Here is a 16,536-nt window from a genome sequence, read left to right as displayed (position 1 = left end):
TAGTGCTGTGGGCCACGCGGTCAAACACATGAATTCATGGGAGCCATTCCTATTCAAACCACCACGTCATGGATGGCAGCACATGCCTACAGTCTCAGTGCTAGGGAGGTAGAGTCAGATTCAAGAGTTCAAGGTCAGCCTGGGCTACACTGTGAGTTCACTGGGTAGCCTGAGCTCCATACAAAGACCCTGTCTCAAAACACCAAGGGCTGGGGAATGTAGTTTAGTGGTAGAACATTTAGTCAGCATACTCGGAGGCCCTAGGCAGTATCTCAGCACTGCAAAATTAATGAATTAGTAAACAAAACATTGAGGAAGAAATAATGAAGAGGTAGAAAAACTTCACCAATTGTGCCCAATTAAAGTTTAATGTCTGCCGGGTGTGGTGGCGCACGCGCTCGCAAACACACACACACACACACACACACACACACACACACACACACGGGAAGTATGTATTTTCTTTTTGGCTTTTTTGAATAGGGTTTATCTGTATAGTAGCCCTGGCTGTCCTGGATTTGCTTTGTAGACCAGGCTGGCCTTGAACTCACAGCTGCCTCTGTCTACTGCTGGGATTAAAGGCGTGCACCACCATGCCTGGCAATCAAATAAATCTTTAAAAAAAAAAAAATCCCTGGCTGTCCTGGAACTTGTTATGTAGACCAGGCCGGCCTTGAATTCATAGAGATCTATCTGCCTCTGCCTGGTGAGAAGGTATATGTTATGACACCCTGCCCAGTTAAAAAAATACATTTATTTATTGTGTGTCCAGTGTTGTCGAGGGCATGTGTTCCACTTGTAGAGGACAAAGGACACTTGCGGGTGTTGGTTCTCTCCTTCCAGCACATGGGTGTCTGTGTATGCCTCCCCAGGGTTCTACGGTCTCCCAGGGCTGAGGATGTCCAAGACCAGCTTCCCCTTCCCTCTCTCGAGATTCCCCCCTGGATGGGGCTTTGGACCTCTAGAGTTTTCACTCTTACGCATAGAGGGGGCTTTTAGAAGCCTTTGCAAGTTGACTGGTAGTAAAATTAATGACAACGAAAACCTAGGTCTAACAGTAAAACCGTGTAGGGTGTGTAGTGTGTAGTGAGCCAGGAGCTGGTGTGGACCTTTAAGACGTTTTTTATCTTATTTATTTCCTGTGTATATATGTGTGTGTGTGTGTGTGTGTGTGTGTGTGTGTGTGTGTGTGTGGTGCATGTACCATAGGAAGCATGTGGCAGCCAGAAGACAATTTGTGTGTGTTGGTTCTTTCATTCTACCATGGGCGTCCCAGGAATTGAACTCAGGTCTTCATGATTTGCAGCAAGTACCTTTCCCTCTTCGGAAGACCTCTGTGATCAGCACACTTAGGAGAAAAGGAGGTTGTTTCCTAGGAGACCTGCGCACAGGCACATGAAACTCACGTGCATGCGACTCCTGGCCAGAGTGTAAACGCTGCCCTATGTTTACGGCCCGATGGGGCCCCGAGTTTTGAGCTGATTGATGTTAGTGTCCCTACGAAACTTCTGCATGAGTTTGTATGTGTGGAGAGGCTGCTAACGTGGTTAGCAGCCTCTCTAGACCTAGGTTTGGAGGGTTTGGAGATCGGGGGTGGGGTGGGGTGGGGCGGTTGCGTTTGTGTCCTGGATGTGTATATATGGCCTGGCTTTGGTTGTGTGCTGGAGGATGAGGATGGTGCGTTCATGAGTTGAGTGCCTGTCATGCCACGCAGGTTAGGCCGGCATCTCTCGTGGCCGACGTGAGAGTACTAAGGTCCGCAGGTCCCAGGCTAGGCGGGTACAGGGTAGGACCCCAGGAGGCCGGGCAGGGGGCGGGGGCGCTAAGGGCCGGCCCCAGGGCGGGGCGAGCCTCCCAGGGCTGGGGGCGGGGCGGCCCGGCAGCTTCACTTTGGCGAAGTTGGCGGCGCGGAGGCTGGCCCGGGACGCGCCCGGAGCCCTGGGAAAGAGGGAGGAGGGAAGAGGGAGGAGGGAGGAGGGAGGGTCGCGCCCGGCCGCCATGGGGCTGGGGGCCCGGGGCCGCCTCCACCGTCTTCGCCTGATGGCCCTGCCACCGCCACCACCGCCCATGCGGGCGCTGTCCCTGCTGCTGCTGCTAGCGGGGCCGGGGGCTGCAGGTGAGGGGATCAGGGACTTGGAGGGTGGGACTGGGGCTGCAGGGGCGGGGGAGCACAAAACTCCCTAAGTTTGGGACTTAGAGGAACTTTAAGTCCAGGACTAGAGCCGGGGCAGAGGTGCAGGACCTGGGGGCTGCATGCCAGTCACGGGGCGCGCAGAGATTCGTGATGGGAAGGCAGGGCCCTAGAAGCTGAAGGAATCGAGACCCTTGAATGAACCTGGAATCCGAGACTAGTAGCTCGAGATGTGGGTGGGAGTCTGGGGTTGAAATTTGGAGGCGAGGTGTACCAACAGTTTCAGGCTCACCCCATCCTATCCTGCCCGGAGTCCTGGGAAGTTTAGGATAGGGGCTCAAGAACCCCTAAGGCCTAGGACCACTTGCACAAAAGCGCCTCCCCTACCCCAGGCAGGCGGGGGTGGGTGGGGGTGGGGGTGGTGGAGAGGAGGGGGCGCGAAGTTCTAGGAGCTCTGAACTCGGCGAAAACTTCTCAGGCCGGAGAGCTGCAAGACCCGGCGCTGAAATGCGAGGAGCCGGAGCCGGAGCTCCTGCGGCGCTCGCGCCCCCTCCCCCACGTGCCGCTGGCTCCCTCTTCTGCCTACTGGGGTCCCGCAATCTCGGGGTCCCGCAATCTCAGGATCCCACATCTGTGCGGGAGGGAAGAAGGGGCGAGGCCCACGTGCTCCCCTTCGGCTTCTGGGCCCCCTCCCTGAGGCCGGAGCCCTCCCCAGCAGGTCTGGGGCCCCCGCCCCTCCTTCTCCACTTTTCGCTCCCCTCCCCCGCTCGGGACAATGGCTGCGCCGTCTAGACACCCCCTCCCCCCGGCCGGCCTCGCGCTTTCTTTGCCAGACAAAGCGGGACCCACTGAGGGCCAGAGAGGGGACTGAGGGGGCGCCCCCACCCCTGCCCCGGGAGGCCTGATCAACGGGGGAGGGGCATAGAACGTTGGCCCGGGCCAGGGGTTCTAGTGCGCCCATGGAGGCACTCAGTGCTGGGCCTGTTGAGAGTTGGTGAGAATTGCATAGAGGGACAGGCGTCCCTAGCCTAGCCTCTAGGCTCAGCAAGGCAGGACTGGGCAGGAACCGCCGCCGCCCCCGCAGGGGCCAGTGCAGACTCATGGCCTGTCACACATAGAGAGGTGCAAATGTGCATGTGTGCAGGTTTAGCACACTCACAGATGCACACTTGGCACACACAAGACACTTCTACGTGTTCGCTGCTCACATGTGCATTCATACAGTCAAATACGATCACACACGCATAGGTCACTCAAGACTTCTGGTATGCATTCATAGGTGCCAACCCAGACATACCCGTGGCCACCGAGCTGTATGCTTGAATAACGCTATTCATATGGGTAGGTGCACAGGGCATGCCGCTTGTGTGCATATGGATGGAATACACGGCTATTCTGTTCACGGATACCAGCATGGTAGCATGCCCATGCGCTTTCACTATTAGCCCCACAGTGGCCTAATAATACTCTCAAGTCCTTACACAGACTGACACACAAATCCACAGGTACACACACACACACACACACACACACACACACATACACACAAACACGGCTCACATAGTTGTGTTTTTCACTGCACCGCTTCCGGTGCGGTGTCCCCCAAAATGAATAGGCTCACTCTCTCAGTGTCTCTCTCCTTTCGGTTTGTATCTGCGCCCCCCCCCACCCCCGTTTCCCAATTCGGCCCCTTTGCCTTCTCTCCGTGAAGAACACAGCTTCTACAGGGGCCTACACCTGCCTGAGCACATAATTCCTCCACTAGCTCCGACCTGGCTACACCTCTCACCCATCTGACAAGACTGCCACGCCCAAGAGGGATACAGCCCTGAGGGAGGGATGGGGACACTGGACAGGGCAGCACACGTCTTGCCCCAGCTGGCTTTCCCTTACACTTACACATCCGATCCATCTAGCACCCAAAGCCATCTCTCTGCTGCTGTCGTTGGTTACTCTTTGGGGCCCACGCTTTGCTTACTCTTTCAAGTGCTATCAGGGACTGTAGGCCCAGAGGCTCAACATTCCCTGCTTCCTCCGTCAAGTCCAAGACATGGGCTTGAACCTGCAGCCTCTGTTTAGCCCACAACACCTCCACTTCCTACTCGGTGCCTCCTTTCTAGTAAGCATGTCCTAGTCAGGGCAACTTCCTGAGCCCCCACATCTGGCACATAGTGAAAGTCAACTCCTCCTCCTTCCCACCCACCCCTGCCTTGTGGTTCCCAAGGCTTGAGTTGGCAGGGACAGCTGCAGCCCCAACAGCTGGAGCTGGACCGGAGGGGGGGGCGTGGGAACTGTAGATCGGGGGGCCTCTCAGTACCCACAGAGATACCCTCCTAGCCCAATGCAGCTGTTGCCTGGCAGACAGGAGAAGAGGGTTTGGGGTTCTGGGTGTCTTGTCTTCTGACCTCCCCACCTTCTTTTGCCCCCCCCCCTACAGCCCCTCCTTGTCTGGATGGAAGCCCATGTGCAAACGGAGGTCGGTGCACTCAGCAGCCCTCCCGGGAGGCTGCCTGCCTGTGAGTGTCTGGCCCAGTGCCATCAGTGGGCCCTGCATGGGGAGGGAATCCGTCCTCTTCTTCTGTCTCTGAGTCTCTTGGGGCATGCTGGTATCACTTCCTCCATGTGTGTGGCTTGGGTAACCTCTTGTGTTTCCCTACTGGGAATCAGAGAGAGAGAGAGTTAAGACTAGAGGCTCTTGAGTCGCTCTGGCCTGGGTTCAAATCTCACATCACGTTGCTAAGTGGCTGAGACTTAAACCGTTAAGTCACAGTATTCTGGAATGGAAAATTGATTTCCGAGGCCAATGACAGTGGCTTGACAGCAGTGGCGCAATCCATAGCCTCCCGTATCTCAGAATGTAGGCCGCTGTATTAGAGTCCTGTTTTATTGTGCTCTGGTTTCTGTGACCTTGTGTTAGTCACTTTTCTGAACCTCACTGCAGCTGTGAAATAAGTATGCTTTCCCTGGAGTATGACTGTGAAGGTGCCCAATGATTATTTGTTCAGTAATACAAGGAAACACAGAGGGAAGAAGAGCAGGGCTTGGGAAAGAGCTAACAGGTGGCAGACAGAGCTTTGGATTCGGGGGCACCTGGAGCAAAGTGCTGGGGAGACCTTCTGAGCCACTTTTGCATCTGGAATGGCTTTTCTTTCATGAGGTTGGCTGTGAAGATTTGAAAAGAACCCTTAACTGGGTGGTTTACACTTGTATTTCCCAGCAGAAGCAGGAGGATTGCCTTTAGTTGGAGGCCAGTGTGCACTACACACTGAGTCCTAGGAATGAGACGTCTCAAAAATGTTTTCATTTTGTTTCCAAAGGCCACGGGCCCAGTGAGATAGCTTAGCAGGTAAAGGCTCTTGCTGCCAAGCTTGGCAATCTGAGTTAAAATCCTGGGGACCAAAAAGGTGGAAGACGGGAACCAACCTTGGCAAGCTGTTCTTTTACCTCCACACCAATACATACACAAACAAATGTAAAAAAAAAAAATGTATTAAAAAATAAGATAGACGTTTGAAACTCTTTGGAGGTTGGAGATGTTCAGTGGTGTTTGCCCAGTGTTTACAAGGCTCTAGGTTGGAGGGGACGACCTTAAGGTTTGTGCGGTTACTGGGCTTGTTTTCTTTTTAATAGTAATTGCAGTCCATCCAGCAGCTATGAATTAGTTCATCAATGTGTTCATTTACTCAATACCGTGCGGACTAGCCAGTGGGGCAGTCTCAAGCTAGGAGGGGCCAGGATGACTTTCGATTATAGAAAAGCCTCCTTTGAAATTTACACTGGCAGATAAACTCAAGTGGCTGGAACCCCAGTTAACTTCATTTAGGGATTACTGGTCGAGGGGCATCCTGAGGCTGGAAGGCCAGTGTGTGCCCTCACTTGGAAGCAGTCGCTTGGAAGAAAGGCTGAGCCGCTTAGCGGGCGCCTGCGCAGTGTAACAAAAAAAAAAAAAAAAAAAAAAAAAAGTCTGGACTACTGCCGACAGGTGAATACGCCCGAGGCCGTACCGCCTCTCGACAGGTGAATCACCGGCTCTCGCGGCCTCCGGGAGCCCGGATTGCGCGGAGTGGAGCCCGCTCAGGCTCCGGAGTAGATCTTTTGGGGGGACCTCAGCCTATGTCCCCCTTATCCTCTTATCCTCCAACCCTCTCCTTCAGTTTCTCAAATCCTCCTGTCTTTTTAGGAGTGACTTCCCAAATGTCAGTTTCTCCCACCGACCCACCCTGCCCCCCAAAGTCTCCCTTCTCGAAGAAGGCTCCGGAGCTCTTTGTCGCTTGGTCCTTGTCTGTCTTGCTGGTCGCTTCTCTCTTTGGAAGCCGCTCCCCCACAACCCCGCTATGTTCCCGTCACCCCCCCCCCCCCACCAAGCTTAGGCCGCGGGGCGGGGCGCGGGGGCCCCCGCTGGAACCGGCCCGACCGGTCGGCGGGGGCGCGGGGCGCAGAGCGTGGGAACCCGCCCGCGGCGCAGGGAGGGGGCCGCGCCCAGCCTGGCGTTGATACCCGCGGTTCCCAGCGCCCTGCACGTAGCGCCCCCTCCTGGCGCCTAAGCGTCGCCGCCCTGCAGGTCTTTGGGTAGGGGACCTCCCCTAGGTCCCCCCTCAAAGCATCATCCCCCTGGCTTCGAACGATACCCACATCCCTCCCGGGCTGAGCTTCGACTTGTTTAGCTGGGACTGGAATTCGGGGGGAATATTGTAGGGTGACGCTAAGAACTGAGTCACCTGCTTTGAGTTCTGCCCTTGGCACTTGGGACAAGACGGAGCTAGGGGATCTGCGGCGCTTGGAGCCAGAAGGGTAGGGTGGAGGAGAGGAGGGTTGAGGTAGGGATGACGTAGGCTGTGTCCTTGCAGAGCCAGGACCTTTTGACTTTTCCAATCCCCCTCCATAGCCCTCCTCACTTCTGTCCCTGGGAAAACTGCAAGCTTAAAGCTGTCTTCCAATTCTTGTTTTCTTACACTCAGGACTACCTTGGTGGGTTTGGGGAAGGGGCTGCAGACTGCAGGGCCGAACTGCCCTTGCCAAGCCCCACCCAATCCGTGCGTGGAGAGTTGCTTGTGCTTGGGAGAAAGGAGTTTAGGGTTTGTGGCTATCTGCCGCCTGTCCATGTGAGTGAGAGTTTCCCATAAACGCGTGGGAGGCTGTGGCTTGGTGTCTGTGTTTGCCAGGCCAGTATGCCCAGTTGAATGTGTCAATGTGGTTTCTGGGTCTTTTTCTGGGTGTGTCTGCCTCCTGGAGTCGGAGGCTTTTCGTCTGTTGTTCCCACTACCTGGAATGCCCTTCCCCCACATCACCTTTTTTTTTTTTTAAACCTTCTTTAGTGTGTGAAAATGTAACATCCACTCATTCCAACACCCATAGGCTGGTTGTGAGTGTCCTGTGGTTGCTGTAACAAATTACCACAAACAGGGTTGGCTTAAAACAATAGAAATGTACTCTGGAAAATCCTGGAGGGCGTTGCTGTAACTGGCTTTCTCTATAGCTGGTCCAGGGGGAAGGCTCTCTTACGTTGATGGCTGCTGCCCCACCCTTTTCTCTGCCTTTGCCTGCACACGACCTTTCTTCTCTGTTTTCCAAATCGGTCAGTTTCTATCTCCTTCTCTTTCCCCCTCTTCTCTCGCGACCCCGACTTTCCCCTCTCTTGTGTACTAGGAATGGAACTCATGCTGTGAAAGAGCTGCTGCTGGGCCACATCCCTAGCCTTTGTCTTCTAAAGATGCTGGTATGTCCGGGCCGGTGAACGGACACACCTAGTGCTTTTGCAGAGACCCCAAGTGTGATTCCCAGCACTCATATGGTTACCCACCTTAACTCCAGCTCCGGGGGTTCTGATGCTCTCTTCTGGCCTCTGAGTCCACTGTACTCAGGCCCACACGTGCCCACACACAGCCACACACACATATACACGTAAGTAAATACACAGGGGCTGGAAAATGGCTCTACAGCTAAGAGCACTTAGTGGTCTTTCAGAAGACCTGTGTTTGGTTCCCGGAACCTGTCTAGTGGCTCACAACCACGCTGAGTGTCAGTGCCCTCTTCAGACCTCTGTGGGCACCAAGGATGCACATTGTGCACATGCATACATGCAGAAAAAAAAAACCACACTCATTCATATAAAAGTAAAATAAAGAAATCTTAATAAAACAAAACAGCTGCCGAGCCAGGCGTGGTGGTGCACGCATTTAATCCCACCCAGCACTTAGGGAGGCAGAGGCAGGCAGATTGATGTGAGTTTGAGGCCAGATTGGTCTACAAAGGGAATTGAGGACAGCCAAGACTACATAAACTCTGTCTTGAAAAACAAACCTACTAGCTGGACGGTGGTGGCGCACACCTTTAATCCCAGCACTCGGGAGGCAGAGGCAGGCGGATCACTGGGAGTTCGAGGCCAGCCTGGTCCACAGAGTGAGTGCAGGACAGCCAAGACTACACAGAGAAACCCTGTCTCGGGGGGGTGGTGGTGGTGGTGGGGGAGTAAAACCAACCTACCTACCTACCAACCAAACAACCAACAAACAACCAACTAAAAAAACCAGCTGCCATTTGAGATGGCTTGAATAATCCAAAGTGAACTTGTGTTGACATTCTTCACAATTACATTGGCAAAAATTCTTTTTCCTTCTCTCTTCTTGTGCTGGGAATTGAACCTAGGGCATCGTGTATCCTAGGCAAGACTAAACCACTGAGCTTTAGTCCAAGTCCTCTTGTTATTTGTTTTATATATATATATATGTATATATATATATGTATATATATATATGTATATATATACATATATATATACATATACATATATGTATATATATTCTTTTTCTTTTTCTTTTTTGAGACACAGTCTCATGTAGTCAAGGCTAGCCTCCGACTTGCAATGTGGCTAAGGCTGTCTTTGAACTCCTTACTGTCCTGCTTACTCCTCCCTACTGTCAGGTTTGTGTACGCCACCTTGCCTGGCCCATCTCCTTTTTTAAAGAACTAAGGCGATAGTCACAGATCCTGGGCCATGGGCACGCTCTTCAGCGAGTACCGCATCCTTCACAAGCCTCGTGGCTTATACAAGCTATTGCTGGCGTGTTTCATATTAATGTGTTACTTGTCCGTGTTTTCTTTGCCTGACCCAGCTGTGAGGACCAAGAGGGTAAGAGTCACTTTTATTTTGTTTGCTGCTGTGTTTTAGTAGGTAGTAGGTGTCAATAATATTTGTCAGAATAAGTGGGTGTGGCTTGGGAGTGGTGGCACTCACCTTTAAGCCCAGCACAGGTACGTGAACTTCTGTGAGTTCAAGGCTAGCCAGGGGTACATAGTAAAACCCCATCTGGAAGGAAGGAAGGAAGGAAGGAAGAAAGGAAGGAAGGAAGGAAACTGATGTGTTTGACAGTTTGGCAAGTGTGCTGTTTAGTGAGTGTGTCTTGTGTTACCTGTTTGGCATTTATACTGTCCCCACCACATATTTCTTCCCACAGGTGCCTGCCAGGCTGGGTAGGTGAGCGATGCCAACTGGAAGACCCTTGCCACTCAGGCCCCTGTGCTGGCCGGGGCGTCTGCCAGAGTTCAGTGGTGGCGGGCACTGCTCGCTTCTCCTGTCGCTGTCCCCGTGGCTTCCGAGGTGAAGGGGTGGGCTTGGAATGGGAACCCATGACAGGCAAGGATGTGGTCAGTCCCAAGCTCACCCTCTCCTGGTCCTTCCAGGCCCAGACTGCTCCCTACCAGACCCCTGCCTCAGCAGCCCTTGTGCTCATGGTGCCCGCTGCTCAGTGGGGTCGGACGGCCGATTCGTCTGTTCCTGCCCACCCGGCTACCAGGGTCGCAGCTGTCGAAGTGACATAGATGAGTGCCGAGCTGGTGGCTCTTGCCGCCACGGAGGTACCTGCCTCAACACACCTGGATCCTTCCGCTGCCAGTGTCCTCTTGGCTATACTGGGCTGCTGTGTGAGAACCCCACAGTGCCCTGTGCTCCTTCCCCCTGTCGAAACGGTGGCACCTGTAGGCAGAGTGGTGATGCCACTTATGACTGTGCTTGCCTTCCTGGTGAGTACATGGTACCCAGGGGAGGCACCTGGGGACAATAAGTGAGCCCCCTGTGACCACTGTTACCTTGTCCTCCCCTGCTAGGCTTTGAGGGCCAGAACTGTGAAATCAACGTGGATGACTGCCCTGGACATCGGTGTCTCAATGGGGGAACGTGTGTGGATGGTGTCAATACGTACAACTGCCAGTGCCCTCCTGAGTGGACAGGTGGGCATCAGGGCTGCAGGGAGTGGGGGGGGGAGGGGGCTGACCTGGGGGGGGGGCGGCACATGCGCGACACAGACTAGTACGTCTTTGTGCCCTAGGCCAGTTCTGCACAGAGGATGTGGATGAGTGTCAGCTGCAGCCCAATGCCTGTCACAATGGAGGCACCTGCTTCAACCTCCTGGGTGGCCACAGCTGTGTGTGTGTCAATGGCTGGACGGGTGAGAGCTGCAGTCAGAATATTGATGATTGCGCTACAGCTGTGTGCTTCCATGGGGCCACCTGCCATGACCGGGTGGCCTCTTTCTACTGTGCCTGCCCTATGGGCAAGACAGGTGAGTGGCCGTTTTCTTTGTAGGCAACAGAGTGCGCATCTGATGGTTTCAGAGTGAAAGGTGAAGGCAGACTCTGATTTGAGTACAGCAAGACTGTGGTGGGGCTGGGGGTGTTTCTTTTTCTTTTTTTTGTTTAAGATTTATTGATTATGTATACAGTACACATTAAATCAAATTATAGATGGTTATGAGCTACCATGTGGTTACTGGGACTTGAACTCAGGTCCTTTGGAAGAGCAGTCAGTGCTCTTAACCTCTGAGCCATCTCTCCAGTCCCCCCACCCCCACCTCCCCCAAGTTATTTTCAAATGGTTTAGAAGAAGCAGATCAGCAGATGAACAATAGTGAACCAAGTATTCCATATGTGAAACATACCCTGTGTGTTTCAATTTTGTTCATGACAAATGGCTTAAAAATAAAAACAAATGCTAAATACACTGCTGGGTGACATAAGCAAGAAACAGGAAGCAAGGGATGGGCCAGCAAGATGCTCAGTGGGTAAGGTGCTCGCTGAGTAAGCCTGCCAGCCTGAGTTTCACCGTCCTGGGGTCCGTTCCCAGTACCAACCATCTTCCTCAAATGCTAGGTGGGTGGGAACTTTGGGCCAACCTGGGGACCAACTCTTGATCTCTGTTTACCTGTCTGTTCTCAGGCCTCTTGTGTCATCTGGATGATGCGTGTGTCAGCAACCCCTGCCATGAGGATGCTATCTGTGACACAAACCCTGTGAGTGGTCGGGCCATCTGCACCTGCCCACCGGGTTTCACTGGAGGGGCGTGCGACCAGGATGTGGACGAGTGCTCTATTGGTGAGAAGGGCACCTTCCGGAAATGAGCCTGAGAACAGGAAGGGGTGGGGGGCCACGGTTGGCCATGCCCATACTGGTTGTGCCCCCATTCCGCAGGCGCTAACCCTTGCGAACATCTGGGTCGGTGCGTGAACACACAGGGCTCATTCTTGTGCCAATGTGGACGTGGCTACACTGGACCTCGATGTGAGACTGATGTCAATGAGTGTCTATCCGGGCCCTGCCGCAACCAGGCCACATGTCTCGACCGAATTGGCCAGTTCACTTGCATCTGCATGGCAGGTGGGTGGTGGGTGTGCCTTGGGTGGGTCCTGAAGGCCAAGGGGTGGAATTTGGTTTATTTTTATGTACTTAGGGAAAAAAAAAGCTAGGGACCAGGCGTGGTGGCGCACGTCTTTAATCCCAGCACTCACTTGGGAGGCAGAGGCAGCCAGATCACTGTGAGTTCAAGGCCAGCCTGGTCTACAAATCGAGTCCAGGATAGCCAAGGCTACACAGAGAAACCCTGTCTCGAAAAACCAAAACCAAAACCAAAACCAAAACCAAAAAAAGCTAGGTATGGAGGCACAGGCCTGCAATCCCAGCCCTTGTGAGGCAGGGGCAGGCTCATTTTTGTGAGTTTGAGGCCAGTCAGGTCTACATGGTGAGTTTCAGGATGAGTGGGATTAGAAAGTGAGACCCTGTCTCAATAAAATATAAAATAAAATAAAATGGGCTAGAGAGATAGCTTAGTGGTTAAAAGTACTTCCTGCTTTTCTAGAAGACTGAGTTGGGTTCCCAGCACCCATATGGGGCAGTTCACAACTGCCTGTAACTCCAGCTCTAGGGCATCCTCTGCCCTCTTTTGGCCTCTGAAGATACCCATGTGTGCAACACACACACACACACACACACACAAAATTTTTTTAAAGCCTGTTGTAGTGGCACATATTTTTAATACATAGGGAACAGCAGTCCAGCCAGGGCTAAAGACTGAGACCCTATTTGAAACTCAGTATGTAGAGCAGGCTGGCCTTGAACTCACAGAGCTCTACCTGCCTCTGGTTCCTAAATACTGGATTGAAAAGCATGTGCTTTTTGTGCCTAGTAAATATATATATATTCTGTTCTGGCCCTGCACCTACCATATATATATATATATATATTTTTTTTTTAATTGGTTCCTCTCTCTCTTTCATGTGTTTGCGTGTGTGTGTGTGTGTGTGTGTGTGTGTGTGTGTGTGTGTGTGTGTGTGCTTGTATAGATGAGTGAATGGTGTGAGCTTGGTCATGAGAGGACAGGCTTGGCTTTCTACTTTTTTTTTTTTTGTCTTTTCGAGACAGGGTTTCTCTGTGTAGCCGTGGCTGTCCTGGACTCGTTTGTAGACCAGGCTGGCCTCGAACTCACAGCGATCTGCCTGCCTCTGTCTCCCGAGTGCTGGGATTAAAGGCCTGCGCCACCACGCCCTGCTGGCTTTCAACTTTTAAACCAAGACTGGGTTTAAAGTGATGCTTCCTGGCTGGAGAGAGGGAGAGAGTTCTGTGCTTTTGGGTGAAACCTTGTAACCCTGGATAAGGCAGGCGCAGGGCCAGAGCAGAACATTGCAGGGATAACATTGAAGGGAGCCCTATAAACTTTAGTCCACGCCTGTAATTCCAATGCTGGAGTAGCTGAAGCAGCAGAGTCATTAGTTCGAGGCCAGCCCAAAGAACTTAGCGAGAACCAATCGCCAGCAAAACAACAACAGAATCAAAAGCCCTGAAACTAAAGTGAAAAAGACCTTCTGAGGGGAACTTCCAATGCCCCGTGCCCTCCCCTTCCAGGCTTCACGGGGACCTACTGTGAAGTGGACATCGATGAATGTCAGAGCAGTCCTTGTGTCAATGGTGGCATCTGCAAGGATCGAGTTAATGGCTTCAGCTGCACCTGCCCATCAGGTGAGGACCCGGGGGCAGGGAGCCTGGCCTGTCAGATGGTGCCAGCTTTGAAACAAGAAAGGAATTAGCTAATTAAATACATAATTTTTTTTTTTTGCATGTATGTGGGCTCTCTCCTTCCACTGTATACATCTTGGGAATTGAACTCAGGTGGTCAGGGTCGGCTGGCAAGCGCCTTTATCTTCTGAGCTGTCTCCCTGGCCTAGTCTGCATTGAAATTGACTTAAGGCAAAAAAGCAAAGGGGGTTTCCCACTCAAATGAGGCAGGGCTTAACTATTTGTGTTACCTTTCACCCGCCATCCACTTCCAGGATTCAGTGGGTCCACATGCCAGCTGGATGTGGACGAATGCGCAAGCACGCCCTGCCGGAATGGTGCCAAGTGTGTGGACCAGCCTGACGGCTATGAGTGTCGCTGTGCAGAGGGTGAGGGTGTGGGGCATGAGGCTGTGGCAGGAACCAGAAGGTGGGCTGGCGGGCTGACGGGTATCAAGGACCAATGACACACGTGGGGATAGCCTCAGAGCAGGGTTTAATGAGGCCAGGAAAGGACCAGCAACAGCGGGGGTATGAAGCTGACGTAGAGGTAGGCAAAGGTCTTGGCAGGGTGTAGTTGGCAGTGGGACTTAAAGGGGGAGGTTCTGTGCCAGGGGCAGAGCTTGGAGCTGCGTGGAATGGAGACCAGGTAGGGATGAGGCCTGAAAGCTGAGCTAGAATTGGGCTGAGACTGTGACCATGGGCAAGTGGGTGGACTCTGACGTCCTGTTCTTGCAGGCTTTGAGGGCACTCTGTGTGAGCGAAATGTGGACGACTGCTCTCCGGACCCCTGCCACCATGGGAGTTGTGTCGACGGCATTGCTAGCTTCTCGTGTGCTTGTGCCCCAGGCTACACGGGCATACGCTGTGAGAGCCAGGTGGATGAATGCCGCAGCCAGCCTTGCCGCTACGGGGGCAAATGTCTAGATTTGGTGGACAAGTACCTCTGCCGCTGTCTTCCTGGAACCACAGGTGGGGTTTGGGGCTGGGCTATGACAGGAACAGTACTTGTGAGGTATGTGTGTGTGTGTGTGTGTGTGTGTGTGTGTGTGTGTGTGTTTGTGCATGTCCATGATGAGTTTGCGAGTGGTCCTTGGCAATAGCGCAGCTGCTCCTTGCCGTGTCTCTCTCCCTGCAGGTGTGAACTGTGAAGTCAACATTGATGATTGTGCCAGCAACCCCTGTACATTTGGAGTCTGCCGTGATGGCATCAACCGCTACGATTGTGTCTGTCAACCTGGATTCACAGGTGGGGGCAGGTGGCTGCCGTGGAGGGGGTGGGCCTTGTAAGACAGGGATTAAGCCACAGGTCTCTTTTGGGTGGGTTTTCTTTTTTGGTTTTTTGAGACAGGGTTTCTCTGTGTAGCCCTGATTGTCCTGGACTCACTTTGTAGACCAGGCTGGCCTTGAATTCACAGAGATCAGCCTGCCTCTGCCTCCCAAGTGCTGGGCTTAAAGGTGTGCGCCACCATGCCGGGCTCTGGGTGGGTTTTCTTATCTAGCCTTAGGTTCTTGGTCACTGAAGCAATATTGGGTGTGGGTTCCATCCTGTGGAGTGGACCTTAAGTCAAATCAGATATTGGTTGGTTACTCCCTTAAGCTTTGCGCCACCACTGCACTAGCACATCCTGAAGACAGGAAACCACTGTAGATAAAAAAAAAAATCTGTGGCTAGGTTGGTATGTACGTTTCTCTTTTGGTAGCATGCAGAGTACTTTCCTGTCCCAAAGACCCTAGGACACAGAAGGCTCTGTGTGGTCACAGGTTTGACTTTTCCATGTTTAATGAGTCTCACAGCCTACTTTTAACTCCAGTCCCAGGAATCTGACACCCTCAGCACCAGCTTTCATGGGCACCAGGCACACATCACAATGCACCAACATACATGCAAGTGCTCACATAAAATAAATAAGTAATACATGTTTTTAAAAGCAGAGAAAGAAAGAAGAGATGGAGGGAGGGAGGGAGGAGAGAGAGAGAGAGAGAGAGAGAGAGAGAGAGAGAGAGAGAGAGAGAGAGAATGAACACAATGACCCTATCTTGTGGTACCCTGCACTTGGATGGAGTTGTCGCCTTGTCAGCAGAATGAGGTCCTCATATAGAGACACAGCTGTGTGATATAGAGCAAGGTGCATCTCCTCCTGAAGTCAGCACCACTGTCTTTGATCTGGAATAAAGTTGCCTGTAAATTTCTCAGGGCCCCTCTGCAATGTGGAGATCAACGAGTGTGCATCCAGCCCATGTGGAGAGGGTGGCTCCTGTGTGGACGGGGAAAATGGCTTCCGCTGCCTCTGCCCACCTGGCTCCCTGCCTCCACTCTGCTTACCTGCAAACCATCCTTGTGCCCACAAGCCCTGCGGCCACGGAGTCTGCCATGACGCACCTGGCGGGTGAGGCCCCTCCCCAGTTCCTGACTCCTCTTGTCCTGTCTCTCCCATCGCCTGCCACACCTGACTGCCTCCCCCAACCAGGTTCCGCTGTGTGTGTGAGCCCGGTTGGAGTGGCCCCCGCTGCACCCAGAGCCTGGCTCCAGATGCTTGTGAGTCCCAGCCCTGCCAGGCTGGTGGCACCTGCACTAGTGATGGAACAGCCTTCCGCTGCACCTGTCCCCCCGGATTCCAGGGTGTGTTCCTCCCCAGGGCTTCTGATACCCTTGTTTCTCATTTTTTTTTTTAAAAAGTGTTGCTTACTTCTTTTTGTCCCGTGTGTCCTGTGTGTAGAGGCTGTAGCTGCCATCCTTTATCATTTTACTTATTCCTTTGAGGCAGGGTCTCTCCCTGAACTTGGGGTTTGTGCTTTCTTGGATAGGCTGGAAGCCAGTGAGCCCCCGTGGACCTCCTGTTTCCTTCCAAATTACAGCTGGGGTTATAGTTTGTTATATAGATGTTAGGGTCTGAGCTCTGGTCCTCATGATTGGGGGTGAGGGGCTTTTAACTCCTGGACCATCTGTCCAGCCCCTACTGTCCATCATCATCATCATCATCATCTTCTTCTTCCTCCTCCTCCTCCCCCCTCCCCCTCTTCCCTTCCTCCCTCCCCCTCTTCCTCCACTTTCTCTTCTCTGTCTGTCTGTCTGTCTGTCACGGT

General features: G+C 53.0%; 1 protein-coding gene across 2 annotated transcripts in view; it reads left to right on the top strand.

Moving 5' to 3' along the window:
* The first annotated feature begins 1,916 nt into the window (after positions 1-1,916).
* The window catches only part of NOTCH3 (notch receptor 3), a 42,475-nt gene continuing 27,855 nt past the window's right edge, over positions 1,917-16,536 (top strand). For both annotated transcript variants that reach the window (XM_084759379.1, XM_084759378.1), the window contains exons 1-14: positions 1,917-2,116; positions 4,569-4,647; positions 9,586-9,728; positions 9,812-10,150; positions 10,235-10,357; positions 10,456-10,689; positions 11,342-11,497; positions 11,594-11,779; positions 13,301-13,414; positions 13,726-13,839; positions 14,188-14,421; positions 14,588-14,698; positions 15,647-15,839; positions 15,921-16,072. In XM_084759379.1, coding sequence (XP_084615505.1) covers positions 1,999-2,116; positions 4,569-4,647; positions 9,586-9,728; positions 9,812-10,150; positions 10,235-10,357; positions 10,456-10,689; positions 11,342-11,497; positions 11,594-11,779; positions 13,301-13,414; positions 13,726-13,839; positions 14,188-14,421; positions 14,588-14,698; positions 15,647-15,839; positions 15,921-16,072 — 2,296 coding nt within the window. In that variant the 5' untranslated portion in view covers positions 1,917-1,998. The remainder of the gene's footprint in view (positions 2,117-4,568; positions 4,648-9,585; positions 9,729-9,811; positions 10,151-10,234; positions 10,358-10,455; positions 10,690-11,341; positions 11,498-11,593; positions 11,780-13,300; positions 13,415-13,725; positions 13,840-14,187; positions 14,422-14,587; positions 14,699-15,646; positions 15,840-15,920; positions 16,073-16,536) is intronic.

Source organism: Acomys minous (assembly GCF_964271855.1).
Source record: "Acomys minous genome assembly, chromosome: 15".
NCBI classification, from domain to species: domain Eukaryota; kingdom Metazoa; phylum Chordata; class Mammalia; order Rodentia; family Muridae; genus Acomys; species Acomys minous.
Note: the sequence above shows the minus strand (reverse complement) of the source record. Positions and strands in the feature narration are given on the sequence as shown.